Source organism: Simochromis diagramma, unplaced genomic scaffold (genome assembly GCF_900408965.1).
Source record: "Simochromis diagramma unplaced genomic scaffold, fSimDia1.1 OVJJ01000816.1, whole genome shotgun sequence".
Classification (NCBI taxonomy): Eukaryota; Metazoa; Chordata; class Actinopteri; order Cichliformes; family Cichlidae; genus Simochromis; species Simochromis diagramma.
Window position 1 is genome coordinate 5,800,088 of NW_024386908.1, and position 14,510 is coordinate 5,814,597.

At 43.5% G+C, this 14,510-nt stretch overlaps 1 protein-coding gene across 4 annotated transcripts in view; it reads right to left on the bottom strand.

Annotated features, from left to right (window-relative positions):
- dock4b (dedicator of cytokinesis 4b) overlaps positions 1-14,140 on the bottom strand; it is a 138,418-nt gene extending 124,278 nt beyond the window's left edge. For 2 of the 4 annotated variants that reach the window (XM_040035136.1, XM_040035135.1), the window contains exon 1: positions 13,906-14,140. In XM_040035136.1, coding sequence (XP_039891070.1) covers positions 13,906-13,942 — 37 coding nt within the window. In that variant the 5' untranslated portion in view covers positions 13,943-14,140. The remainder of the gene's footprint in view (positions 1-13,905) is intronic. The other 2 variants (XM_040035137.1, XM_040035138.1) reach the window with 1 other exon arrangement.
- Positions 14,141-14,510: the final 370 nt, after the last annotated feature.

The following is a 14,510-nucleotide window of genomic DNA, read 5'->3' on the forward strand; positions in this document are numbered from 1 at the left end:
GGGTTTGTCAAATTCCCCATTTGCATTTGTCTTGGTTGCTTCACTAGCAGATTACTGCAGTTTGCATGAAAGACACTGACTTATCTGCAAAAACCTGCCAACTACTTGCTAATAGCTAGTCACACTAGAGACCACTTGCCTTCAAAAATAAAGGTTGTCCCTTTTGAAACACGTAGGTTTCAGCATTAAGGCCCAGCTTTTACTTTCAAGGTGAATGGCTTCCATTTATGTGTCATGCTTTTTCATGGTTCACAACCACTAAGTGGTTAGTTAGCAAGTATTTTCAGACAAATGAGCATCTTTCATGCAAATTGTCTGCTAATCTTACGAAGAACGCAATCGGTACATCACCTTCCTTTTGACTGATCTCACATGGTGACAGCCAGCAACCCTTCAGCACCTACTCACCAAATAGATGAGGAAAACACATTTTTCCCCAAGTGACCGGAGGTTTCCAGGGGGTTGTCAACTGGTCTGTGGCCCATGTGACTGAGGCCTGAGGATTTATATGGGATTAAAACATTGACTGTTTTTTTTTTAATCTCCATATTCCATCTCTACTGTAAGCAAACATGAAATCACAGATACCAGCAAAACAAATGTAATATTTTTAAAGCCTAAAGCCTAAATTTGGGCATCTCCAAAGAAAAACTAAATTATCCAACAAATTGATTTATTGTTATATGCCTACATTTTTACATCTATGCCTGCTGTTGTGCGACTACTGTTTCGACCACAGTCACAGCCAGCCACTGCTGCCCAGCTCCTAGTACTAGGAGGTAGGGATGGTAAGGTTGCTGCTACATTAGGACAGCCTGTGCAAAGAGGATTATGGCTGCAGTCCAGATGAGGGTCCGGGGCGGGGGTGTGACACATCACCACTGATGATGCCTGGAAACATTCCCCTAAAAATCAATGGCTTGGCCTCAGCCCATTCAGTCAGCACCATTAGCAGAGTAACCTCTGGACTGAAAACAAGCTGAAGTAGATGCAGCTGCACTGTGTTGCAAAATATCCAATTGGGTGCACTCCTGTACCTGTAAACACTGGAGCTTAACCTGAGCTGAATTTTGAATGGGTTATGATTTATTTATGCGTGTCTCGCAGGTTGCCGTCCACTGATCAAAAGCCTGTTCAAAAGGAAACAGCTGAACATTTGATCACGATCACAAGCCACGACGTCCTTCTTTTTCGTGCTTCAGGAGACAGCATCGGCAGCCATACTACAACATATGTTGTGTGCAGCGCAACACGCTCCATTTGTGCGGCGGTATTTTTAGCATTCCTATACTCATTATGTCAGCAGCAAAAGCACAGCAGAATGCCCAGGCCGGTATGAGTGAAGTGAGAAAGGCAGGAAGACAATGCTCAGTCCTGCTTGAAGTCGGGCATCTGCTCAGCTACGCACATGTATTGTGGCTGTGAAGAATGTGCTTTGCTCCGATTAAGTTTATTTTTTGATGGCGTTGGAAAACAAATACACCTCGCTCCTCTGCTGTAGCCGTGCATCAGCGAGCTCCTGAGGTGCTGAGAGGTGTGTAAACAAAGAGGATAGGATTCATGTTTCAAAGACGAGAGACATAACTCACTGATGTCAAGATTATCCTTTTTTTTTTTTTTTTTTTACTACTCTTTCAAGTTTGACTAATGAAACAACATAAAAGCATCTTTCTTCAAAATAAGCTCAAAGCTCTCAAAGAGTGGAAGATGATACTGAGTCCTGTGATGACCATTCTGCTCAAATTTGGACCACTGACAGCTCATTCGGGTCTGGATAAATAGGGTAGGGATACATAGCCCAAAAGACACCTCCATTATTGAGCCATTAGGAGCAGAGGGGTAAGGACTACAGGAGTAAGAGAACACCACAACTGACATAACCAGCAATAAAGACACCAGCAAAACAATTTATAGTAATTATGATTTTTACCAATAAATACCTGCGTAAATATCACATCTATCTGCACCATTTCCATGGCTTCAAAGCCTTTGAACAAAAACCGCTTGCCAGCAAGAACACCCAGGGGCTTCACAAAAGGAGGTGCTGTAGGATCACAATTTGTGCTCGTGTTGTGTACATTGCCAGCGTACATACAAACAATTACTCTTTCTGTCATGTCACCTCCTTTGCTCCACACTGAGCCAGCTGCCTGAGGTGTCCATCCGGCGCCGTCATCCTTTCTGAGTCCGACTCACAAAGGCTCCCACAGTGGGGGGGGTTTCCTTTGCGCCCCCCACCCACCCCCGCATCACTCCCACACAATAGGGGATCCATTTCAACGGCTTTTAGCAGGGTCACTTGCTACTTTTAGTTCTCAGCCCTCCCTCCCCTGAGGGTGCAAGTGGTGGAAGGAGGAAAATAAAGACGCCAGGTGGATGCTTGGGAGTGAGGTCAGGCTTGTGGCACACAGTGGCCCTTCGAGCCAGCCCCGCCGTGGCTGGATGTCTTTTTTTGGTAAAGCTTTGCGGGAGGAAAAGAAGCTGATACCACAGCCTGGAGCGACCATGATGCCTGGTTTCAGTGCTATATTGCAGAGAGGTTTGGCTTGTGACCTTGATCAAGGTAAAACACATTACAAAGGACATTCTACTCTGGGCCTGTTGGGAACCAATCATATACATCTTAATACACTTAATGGGCAAAAACACTCGGCCACACCTATTAATCTCTGAATTAATGTGTTTTCAGTCCCATGGCTGCAATGAATAAAAACGAAACACCTAGCGCCTCTACAAGCATTTATGAAAGAATGGGACATAGTGCATTAAAGTCGCCAAGCCTCTGACATTAACATCAGCACTAAAACTGTGCTCCAGGAGCTTCATGGCATGGGTTTCCATGGCTGGGTAGCTCCTGTAGGTGTGAGGTGTAGGTCGCCCAGCACTTCTAGTCATACAGTGTATGCAGGGGTTGGCGATTCGGTCACAAGATCATATGAACAATCTTTTGGGGATGAATCACGATTTACAATCTGAATCACAAACACTTCTCTAAACCAAGCCCATATAAGCTAATCTTGTTACTCAGCAGTAACTCCTTCCTTATTTTATTTTGCGATAACCCAGACAAGTCCCTATTGAAATGAATTAGAAGAGCACAACAGCTGCAAGTTCAGTGTCCTTTGGGATGTTGAAAACAAAATGTTAAAAAAATAAAAAAATAAAATAAATTACCAGTTAAATCTGTTGAAAACAATTGTTTAGAAAGGTGTCTTTTTGAGTGTTTTGCCTAACCTAGCATACACATTGTGTCATGACACAAAAAGCTTACATTACACAGGTGCAAAATGCCATTGCGTAAGTCGAACAAGACAACAGGCCTAAAGTTTCCCAGTGTTACAGTTACGACCATTAAAAAACAGAAGATTGGATTCTGTGTGCTGGGAACACGGATATTCAGGATTCTTTCAGCTCACAGATCTCTGCATGCTGTTTTTACCAGGGGGGCTCTAACTGGACGTGGAGGTGTGTTACTTTAGGAAATTACAAAAGAGGAATTTATCAACTTACGAAACATAAGGCTTTAAGAAGGGAATTCACATGATTGCGTCTTTGGCTGGACTTAATCTCACAATAATGATTGAGAGCAAGAGGAAACAACATGTGAGCTTTTCCTTACAGAGCTTTAGATCTGCTGGTCTGCAGATTTTGGTACCTTTCCTGTCTTTATGCCAAGCTAAGTCAATATATTAGAATGGCATCAATCCTATTAACCGACTAAATGATTACCAACACGTCACACTTTCTTCTTTAATATGGCTCAAAATGCATACACTATTGGGAGAATTAGTCTGTATCCATCTTCTCTGCTTCCAGCAAGCCAATTTCAAAACTACTAACTTAACTTAAAGGACATCAAATGCCCCCTTCAGGTCTTTATAGAATTCGCTTAAATAACAGGAGAAGAAAAACTCATCCGAATGAATCAAGAGAAGGAATCCTCTATGTAACTTCCAGAAAAGGAACACAAGGAAAGCAGATCGATCCTACAATGCACCGCAATGCCAATCTTCAGTGCTGCTGGAGGAATACTGAAAAGGCCTCATTCAATCAATGATGAGAGGCAGGAAGAATGAAGACTCTTGGTCTTCTCCCCCCGGACTGAAAAAAAAAACTTCAAATGATCCAGTAGTTCTGATGTTTTTGGGGGTTTGTTTGTTTTTGGTTTTTTGGTTGTTTGGGGGTTTTTTTAGGGGGAGGGGTTTATTAATTCAAGACGAGTGTTTAACCGAAAACACATTTTCTCCTACAGCGTGGTTTGAAGGCTTTCCTCTTAGCTGGATAAACACTCCAAATAGTAACAGTCCCTGAAGAGGACTGAAAAGAAGAGACAGAAAAGAAAAGTGAACTGGGTCGCAGTTGGTAGTTTAGTCAACCTGATGAATTAAACAGACCCTCTGAGGCAATAACACTCTACAACACCCACACAATTAATTTTGGAATTCAGAAGAACTAGTCACTTCTGAAATAATCCTGTTTTTTGGTAGCTTTGTCACCGAGAGCTGGAGTTTATCTCATTTCAAACTCGCAACCCCTCGGAGAGTAAGGAGTTTTCTTCTTTGACATCTTTCTGGCTGAAAAACCATTCCCGAAATACAATATCCACCTTCTGCTTCGATAGAATGAAGTTATTTCAATCAGCTAAGCAGAACTGTGCTGGAAAATGAAGAAAAAAAATCAATTGCAATCAACTCAAACACTTGAGTCTTCAAACTGACAAAAAAAAAAAAAAAAGTGGGTAAATGAGCGTCGATGGGCTGCAATGAAAAGCCCTTTAGAAAGTTAACCTGACATTAAAAGTGGCTTTTCTGTGTGCAAGCAGAGGGAGAGGAAGTGAGCTGATAGAGTAGAGGTGATGAGGACGGGCGGCCAGCCAGCGCGTCGCATGCAGCAGGTTGACATGCACAGGCGAGCCGGGCCGTCATCTTGACGGCGCACCCAGAGCAAGAAACAGACTGCTTGCACGCACACACACACACACACACACACACACCACCTTCAAAGGGGACAAAGAGCAAACGTAGAATCTGTACATGCACTGATTCAACCTGAGAAGGGTGTGCGCACACACCCAACACCAGCACAAACAGATACATTGAGCAGGTTAATGAGACATCTAAGAGAAAGTGAAGTCGGAGAGGGCTGGCCAGAAATCAGTGACGGCAGCAGCTGATCCTCCCAGTGTGATCTTTCCAAAGACAGAGGAGGGAACAGCGATGAGGGGAAAGCAGTTCAATCTCACAGAGGGCACAGAGGGCTCTATACCGATCAATGCCACTGCCACAGCTCTTGACCCCACAGCCAATATGCACTGCTGGTATGACCTTACTTGGGAGTAGGTGTGCATTTTCATGGCCAACCATGAAACTGAAGCATGTACACTAAATATAAGTCCCCCCCCCCCCAAAAGAACAAACAAATAAAACAAAAACAGGAACAGGTACCAAGGACATAAAGAGAACAGGCTTAAAGGGACAGAAACCAAAGCCAGGGAAACATGAACTTACCATCTGTCTACCTGCTACTGTAAATACATTACACTCAGAATGAACTCGGGCAGAGATTCATCCTGAATCTGGGGGGTATGCAACATGCGTATTAAATAACCTCACTTTTTTTTTTTTTTTGCTACGTCCTCTGAGAAAAGCTCATGTCAGATGTTTATTAATGTCTGTATATTTGTGCTACCAAAATAAAAGGTCTACAGAAGAAGTTTGGGTTAGAATTTCATTACACATGAATGTGTCTTCCTGTGTGACTAGAATCGGGCCTCTTTGATTAGCACTTTCATACTGAACTGTGAATTCTGTAACACATTTAGATGGAGCTGCTGAACTATAAAGTTCCCAGAGATCCATTGCCTACATATTTTTTTTAAAACTGTTGTCCTTTTGTAAAGACAAGACATAAAAAAGCCACCCACTGAACTACTAAGTTACATGTTAAAGCAATCCAAAGATTGACAGGTCTGCTGTGCCTAGCTACAGTTGCTATGTTAGGGCAACCGCTGATGAGGTGAGGGATTTAGCGAGCAGTCACCTGATAAGTTTATATGCACAGCAGCAGCCATCAATCGGGGTAATGTCCTTTGATCTCTCTACAAGTGCAACCATAAAGATTTGTACATTTTGCTTTGACAACTTCAAAAAGAGCAGTTTGCAGCCTTTTCAATGCTTTTCTTTTTACGCTTCCATGAACGGGGAACATGTTTAAGAGGATTTGATGGAGAGACAAGCATGTAGCACCACAAAAGATGTGTAGCATCCGCCGTAGCACCCGCTCTACTGCAAAGCCTGAGGGACACTCATACTGATTTATCATATTCAGAGTTCCAGTTCACAGAGGCGGCTGCTGCAACCATGCACCAACAAACACAAAGTTCCATACGAAAAATTACACACATAAGCCCACAAATATGTATGTAACACCAAATGTACAAGACACAGAGGAGCACAGAGGAGCACACAGTAGCTGGCGATATCTGGGACAGGCGAGAGCGGATTCATATGGAAGAGAGATAAAGGTGAAATAGACAGAGTGAAGTGAGAAAAAAAAGGAAGCCAGACTGCAAAGGAATGAGTGAGCAAGTTAAAAAAAAAAAAAAAAGAAGCAGAAAATGAGATAAGGGTCATCGCGGCGCAATCTGCTGTCTCTGAAAACAACTCACTCTGCGGGAATGAGCAGGAGACTGCAGGGATGGCAACAGAGAAATAGATACAAAGAGGGAAAATAGGCATTGAAACGACTTCAATTCAATACAGACAGACACCCAGAAGCACTTCCATTTAATTAAGGCAATACAAGAAAATGGCAAGAGGAGCGAGAGAGGGGACAGATAAACCCAGCGAGGTTTGGGAAGTGCGCATGAACGCCCAGTCAAGGTCATGTAATGACGTTCAACAGCTTTCAGTCTGAAGACCTTTCACCTCCCCGTCACTGTCTCACTCCACGACACTAATCCTGACGGACGCTGTGCTGATAAACTCCTAATAGTGTCCTTGACAACGTGAGCTGGACGGTTCATCAGTCCTTGTGTTATTCCATCTGTAATATACTGTAGCTCAATAGTAATACAAAATAGCTCTTTTTAAATCATTTAATTTCATTATTTTATTTAAGTGATGAAAGCAACTCGCAGGTCCAAAAACAACTCTACCAGACGCCATTCCAAAGTAAAGCAAATAGAGAAAAAAGAGGCAGACTTGGGAAAATGAGTACTGGACCAAAACACTCTGTGTGACCCTCCTGTGGCTGTACACCTACGAGACACACACACCCACCCACCTACCCACTGGATAATTAACAGGGTATAAGTAAAGACAGCAACCCACACCCATTAGCTCTGTTTTTCTAAAGTCCTTTAAGCATACCATGACACTTTATTAGCGATCAATAACACATTTAAAGATATGAGATTTAACCCGGGCAGACCGCGACTGCGATTTTATTAACGCATTAATAATAAAGCGAGTGGTTTTTAGTAACTTGAGGGGCAGCACAAGCAGCTACCAGTTACCCAAGGTTTATTTGAAAACGGAAGCCTTGTGGGCATTATAATGCGTCGGGGCGGCCACACTAACACTCACAAATCAATGTACACTTCCTTTACAGTCAATACATGCAAGCCTGGATTACAGCCACAGGACACAGATTGCTCATGCTAGTCAAGTCCAGGCAATGCTTTTTCTGCAGCAAATGAGCATTAAAAAAAATAAATAAATAACACGAGTGTCTTTTGATGCATAAACAGCTCTTCTCACCTGCCAATCACTATGATTGTCACAAGCCGACACCCTTCGTTTATGAAAATGGTATGTCAGTCTTTTTTTTTTCCGCCTCAGCCCACACAGATGATACAAACACACACACCCTCCCCATGTTGCCTCTCCTGCAGGAGGGCTGCTGATCAGTTAGGCTGCTGAATTTCTAATAGGACATATCCTATTAACCTCACTCACACAGGGATCACGAATTGATATCAAGGAAGGAGAACCGCATCAGGCCTGCTGGAAAGGCAGAGTATTTCCCAGCCAACCGTGATGCTTTTATCTTAATACAATAATAATAATAATAATGATAATAATAATAATAATAGCTTCTTCTAAAACAAAGAAAATCTATTAGCAGATGTTGTTTTTACTTGACAGATGTCTGATTTTTTGCATTTCAAATATCACACAAGTAGTCAAAGACAAGCACTGTTACCATATATCTAAATGGGGTGAAGAAAACAGTCAACATAAATCAATTGTAAGAGAAAGATGTAGACAATTTTACATTATTACTACATTATTATATTATAGTATAAAGAATATTAGTCCACAGACAAGTTGATTAATTAAGTGCCAGTATAAGTAATAGCCATTATGATGACCATGTGTGCTCTGGTTAAAAAGAAATCACTTGACCACCTCTAAGCAAAAGCATCATCTCTTTAGAAGCATCATCTCTTTAAGTATCCCAGACTGTCAGTGGAGTGGAAATCCATGAGAGCTACCCCCCCACCACCACCACCACCTCCTTCAGCTACCTCTCTCATCACTGTACATGGATATGGACAATTACAGCACACTGGCTTGTCACCCACACCAGTGGGATTCGCAAGAGTATCTCCCCCACTCTGTGTGTATGATGAAGAAAAGCCAAAAGGAGGTAAAATCTTGTCACTTCTAGAACACAGAACAGAGATCAAAGAAACGTCTCTGTTTCCTGTGTTCGGCGTTGCACAGTAGAAACAAAAAGACTGCTTTGTGGTTTAATGGGGACTCCATTACAAATACAGCAAGGTTTAATTGAAAAATACACAGGAAGAATCAGTGGTGGCATTTCTCACATCCTGGTCTATGTTTGTGTTACAGAAGCTATTATCTAGGTAAATAGGTGAGGATTTCTTTTTCCGTCTCTGTATGCATAAATCTGCATTCAAATATGTGCAATCTGCTGGTATAGGAGATGATTTTGTTACCGGAAGTTGTCTGGTTTCTGTCTGCAGTGTGAACAGTACTGATCAGTCACATTTTAGCAACTTCTGACCACAGTATGGTGGAAGTCATGGCCTAGATATCTGTTAACCGTAAATGTCCTCGCTACACTGGAAGCCCTGAAATGCTGGCGGTTGTCCCCAGAGGCTAACTCATTAGACGATAGCCGATGGGTTCCCAGATTGGTGATGAATAAAAAGCTCATTGATTCCGTCATGCGTCACATGTCCATGTAGATTTATTTACCCTTTGCATCGTGCACACCAGAGAACAGATTGTGCCTGGATTTTTAACTCTTTTTGTTTTATTTTGTACATATGTTCAAATCACTAGGGAGCCTCCCATGGTCTGCTCGTGTGCTAAATGATTGTCTTGGACGAGTACGTGTGCAAATTTGTGTGTTTACAGGGGAAGGGGTGCTATCTCTGCAGATGGAGGCGAGGCAGCGGGCAAGCAAGCAATTACAAGCTGGTTGGCTTACACCTCCCCCCACCGTCACCCATACATCGCCCTGGGGCTTGCTTGCATTAAGAAATCATGGGTATAATGGTGGAATGGGCCTCAGGGCCCCCTCCAAAACAACCTGCTAATCCCCTTGTGGTGATGGGAGGGTGTTGAATCTGGGGGTAACAGGGCATCCCGGCCGCTCCGACAATGAGTCCACCCCTGACACGCGCCAGCGCCCTCAACCACCCATCGCTTCACACCGCACCTCCTCCAACCACCCCAATCAACTACAGCAACATCCTCCCGAGGGAGGAAACGAGCGATGTCAGCCACGGGAGAGGAAAACCCCCCAGGCCCAGCATCGCCCCTCCATCTCAGCTGGGCCTCGAGCAGAAACATTCAATCAGATCACTGCGCCTTTCTCTCTGCATCTCCTGGCTGTTTTTGTGCCACAGCACTCAAACAAAGGATGCACGCTAAATCGAGCTTCGCCAATCAACCTCTGGTAGAGAATTCAACTTGCACAAACAGATCCGAAGCAGCTCGTTAAAATGGTTTAATTATGTATCCAAATTGTGATGAGCAATGACATGCTTGATTGGTTGTATCAGAGGGCCTTAATGAGGAGAAAGGCCTCACTCTGTCTGAGAATTAACATGACGTCTGCTCTCGCTAAACATGACACAATGCAGCCTCCAGTGCTCTCTCTTTCCTTCGCTCTGTCTATTCAGCGACTGAGTCAAAGTTTGTTTGTCCTGGGCGGCATTCATGACAGATTACTCTTCATCTGCTTATGGAGCGTCAGACAGACTTCCTCGGGTAAGTCTGTCATCAAATATTCGGTTTACCTTAAATCAACGCCATAATGTCACACCACCTCTTATTTCTTTCAATGGCAATTTCATCCTGTTTACCAGGAACCTGTGCCATCTCTGTGCTGAGATCTATGACTTCCATATATAAAGAGATTTTTCCTCTTTGTTCAGTTTAGTGTTTCCCCATCCCAGCCCCAGCAAGTCCATTTAGAAATCATACATTAACATCGTCTCATCAATCTTCCAACCTTCTAGCTTCAGGTTAAAAACCAGTAATCATCCCGCTGGTGGGCTAATGGGCACCTTAACATCAACTCGCCGAGAGTCCATTCATATTTCATGAACGGCAGTGCCCCCCCCCATCTTCCCCGGGCCCCGCTCAGCTCGTAAGGCAAATCGACATCAAAAGCGGCAACCTTCCAATTAGATGGCGAGACATTCTGATCTCATCTCAATTTGGCCCGAGATCAAATCTTCCCGCAAAGATCCAAGGAATTCCGAGCCCTTTTAGTTAGCCAGCCTACCCTGTCAAACGGGGAGAAAATGTTCACTGAAAGCACAAGGAGGAGGTCGCATTTAAAAATGGCTAATGCAGGGACTTTCCTGTTCCAATATTTAGATATTGAGATATCGCAGCAATTCCAACAGCAACAGCGTTCAAGAAAGGTGCTAGGGGAGTGTGGTTGAAAACAAAGACCAGATGTGAAACAATGACGTTAATCCTAGTGAGGTGCGACTTAGAGCAATGGCACTTCAGGCAGTGTTTTGGGAAGACCTGTGTAAAGCACCAGATGTTCCTCCTGGCATGAATAATTTAGACAGTGATTCCAGGTGGGCATCAATGGCCACTTCACAAATGAGGCTATTTTGCCATAAGATAAGCATTAAGTTATCCTTTTGCCCCGCAAAATAAGTGATCGATGTGAAGACCAGCTGATTTCATATATTCTCTGTTATTTGTAAAAACAATGCAGCAAAGACACTAAGCTACAAGAAGTATATATAGTCTAAAAGCCTTAGAAATGCCTCATTTCCTCAGCTCCTCAGACAGTTTTTTTTCCACTCTTTTCTCTATATGAGGTCAACGAGAGAGGATTTCCCTAATATGGTCACATCACCCACGCAGCTCTGTTAGCACAAAAGCCCCACCCACCTGTTGTTAAAACACTTGTTTTTACAGAAGGAAACCAATCAGAAGAATGCTGGTTTAACAGGAGGGAGAAGGGAGCTTTTTTACCCAGGCAATGGATTCACTGCAGCAAGGCCCAGAGGAAAGTAAATAAGAATTACTCTGAGTTGTCAGTCACAAAAGGCTTCTCCAGTAGACTCCAAGAATAAAAATACGGAGCTGGAAATAAAGGAAAACAGCCGCCCTTCTTCTTTCACTCCTCTAAGGGTCACTTTAAGTTACAGAAAGTGAAATTCTCATAGTGTGGCAACCCTATCTAACACCCCCAACATTCACACCCAGTATGTGCCTGTAAGCAAGGTTCTTTCTTCTATATCTTTCTCTTTTGTTACGCAGCTATTCCTGTCACCATCCCTATAAAAGGTCAGCCTTCCATCCCACCTTTGACTGTGACAGTTGTGAACCAATATAAACACATATTTCCTTCCAACAATGCAAGGAAAAACCTCTTTTAAACCCCCTCTTTGTTGCTCAATAGTTTCTCTAAAGTCTGTCAGTGTCTGCAGGGGATATCACTCATTCTGTTGGTTCGAGCGAATCAATAGAGAGACTAAAAACAAATCAACCTGCCCGAATCTCTGACTGCGACCGCTTAACCTGCTGAAGCTGCAATTATCATAACTAAAAGCAATCTGTGTCAACCTTTCTTGTGTGCGTGTGTGTCTGGCTCTTCAAACCTGAATTTCACAACAGGAAATAAGCACAGTTCCTTCCTTGAAAAGGATCAGGCCACACAGAAGAGTGCCTCTGCCAAAACAAGTCTTAGAAAATAAATCTCAGCCAATTAATGGGGTCTTATTGGGAGTTATCGAGGAAGAGGGTGTGTGTGTGTGGGGGGGGGATCAAAAACCTTAATCCAATTAACGGGATGCCCTCTAGCAGCGGAGGGACAATACAATAGTGAGTATTTAGCTTTCAAAATAAATGCCCTCCATTTATCCAGCCAAGTGAACTTTGACAGCATGGAATGGGTTTAAGTAGCTAAATGGAATAAATCTATTATGTGGTATAAAAAAATTTAAAAAAACTAAAATGATGCAGGCTAATGGTTCTGGACACTCTACCCTGCACGTGATTAAACACATTACAATATAACTGCAGAGTGAGGAAGGTCGGATATTTAGCACTTATGAGGGCAGGGAAGGGAAACTAGTAGAGCACTCAGGTGACCAGATCACAAACGTGTGACATGGAGAGGTCAAAGGCCAGTTTCTGGTTCGCTGTGCTTCACTGATTTCAAGTCAAGGTGGAAAAAAGCACCCATAGCACCCACAGTGGGATTTCTGGACACCTCAGACAACATTGAGAACCAAGGAAAGAAGGCATGATTTGAACACACTGAGTACCTGTGCTTAACAGATCACAGTTTTATTACTTTGAATGGGTTGGCTGGCTTTAGTTGCAAAAAAAAAAAAAAAAAAAGCTCAAATGATCGTTGGCTCCTTTTTACACAGACTCAACCAGAGCAACACACACACACACACACACACACACACACACACACACACACACACACACACACACACACACACAGAGGACAGTACAATATCTCTAGGGAATATTATTATGAGACATTTAAGCCGCCTCTCAGCGGCCGCATCTCAATAAGATGCCCCACCACCACCCTCACCCTCTGGATTTTTTCTTTTTCTTTTTGCGTTTGAATCCAGGCACAAGACGAAAATTCCTGCCACACCAACAGGGAAAAGTCTGTGTGGGGTTTTCTTTCCTTTGCCACATTTGGCTTCGTTTGCGTTGCTGTCGCTTGTTTGTCTCACTTCACTGTTTGATCCAAGAGCCCCCCCTCCGACAGTCTGAACAATGCGCACTGTACGACAGGCTGCACACATTTCCAGGACTTCTCAAGGTCTGGGACAATCTCCGTTGTAGAAAAAGCAACAACAATAATAATAACAATAATTTTAACCCCCCCGTTCGGCTTTCTTTCGAAGAATTTCTAGATGCTGGGCAAAGCGCACACAGACAGACATATAGCGACTGGCTGTGAAGCAGCTGATTCCCCCCACCACCACCACTGAAACAGACAGAGCCTGAGCGAACACACAGCAGTAGTGAAGTCAAAATAGCTCGCCAGTTCACATCCTCATAATGAAAATGGGAAAATAGGGCAAAGCGCGAGCAAGACTTAAAAATATCAAAAATGTGGCATTTGGCAAATCAGGAGGAGAAGGAGGAGGGGGGGGAGAAGAGGAGGGGGTGAAGCGGGCAACCTTATGCTTTGCAATGTGGCAGTGAGATGAAATCCAAGCTCCCATCACTGGGTTGTTTGAAAGAGAGCGCTCGCCTCGTGATAAAAACACAGTCACTCGGTCTCTAACTGCGCTGGGAATCAGCATCCAAGTACAGCCACTTCACCACCTCCCGTGCGCACATTAACACATGCCCTTACAGCTGAACGCGAGTGAAAGCAGTTTATTTTTTTTAGAGGAATATGAAGGCAAATTAAACTTACCGACGCCGTATTTCTCGTGTTCTGTAGGTATCCACATGTTTACTGTCGGTAAGTTTAAGTGAGTGGTCGGAATAGCAGCGAAAAGCAAGGTTTGGGTTCCGTGTAACGCATTCTACTGGCGTGCTTTCCTCCGCTCTGTAGTAGGAGTCATTGTTTAGGTTACAGCAAGAGAAAGCGCCTCAGCCGCCGCTGCTGCTGCTGCCGCTGCTGCTCGTAGTGGTACGGAGACGCGTTGCCTTTAGGTTCTGTGGGAAATGTGACACCCGGAGAGGTCAGAGCACGTTGGAGCCCCCTGCGAAATTATTGTTTGTTATGGTCGGAAGATTTGGAGAAAATGAACGCTGTTCGTATTTAAATACCAGCATTTTCATACTTTTTAGAATGATTAAGCTTTAGCAGGCTGTATTTGTAGCCCAATGCCCTGTTCAAAACTGTCACGGCAATGGGTTCAATCGGGGTTGGAGCTAGTTATTTGTCAATCCTACTAACAGAGCAATAACACATTCATTGCTAAGTATGTGGCACTGTTAACTTGTTTTAACATTAGTTTGTTTTATAGTTAAAAAATGACGACTCAACGAGCTAGGTTACCAACTAGCATAAAA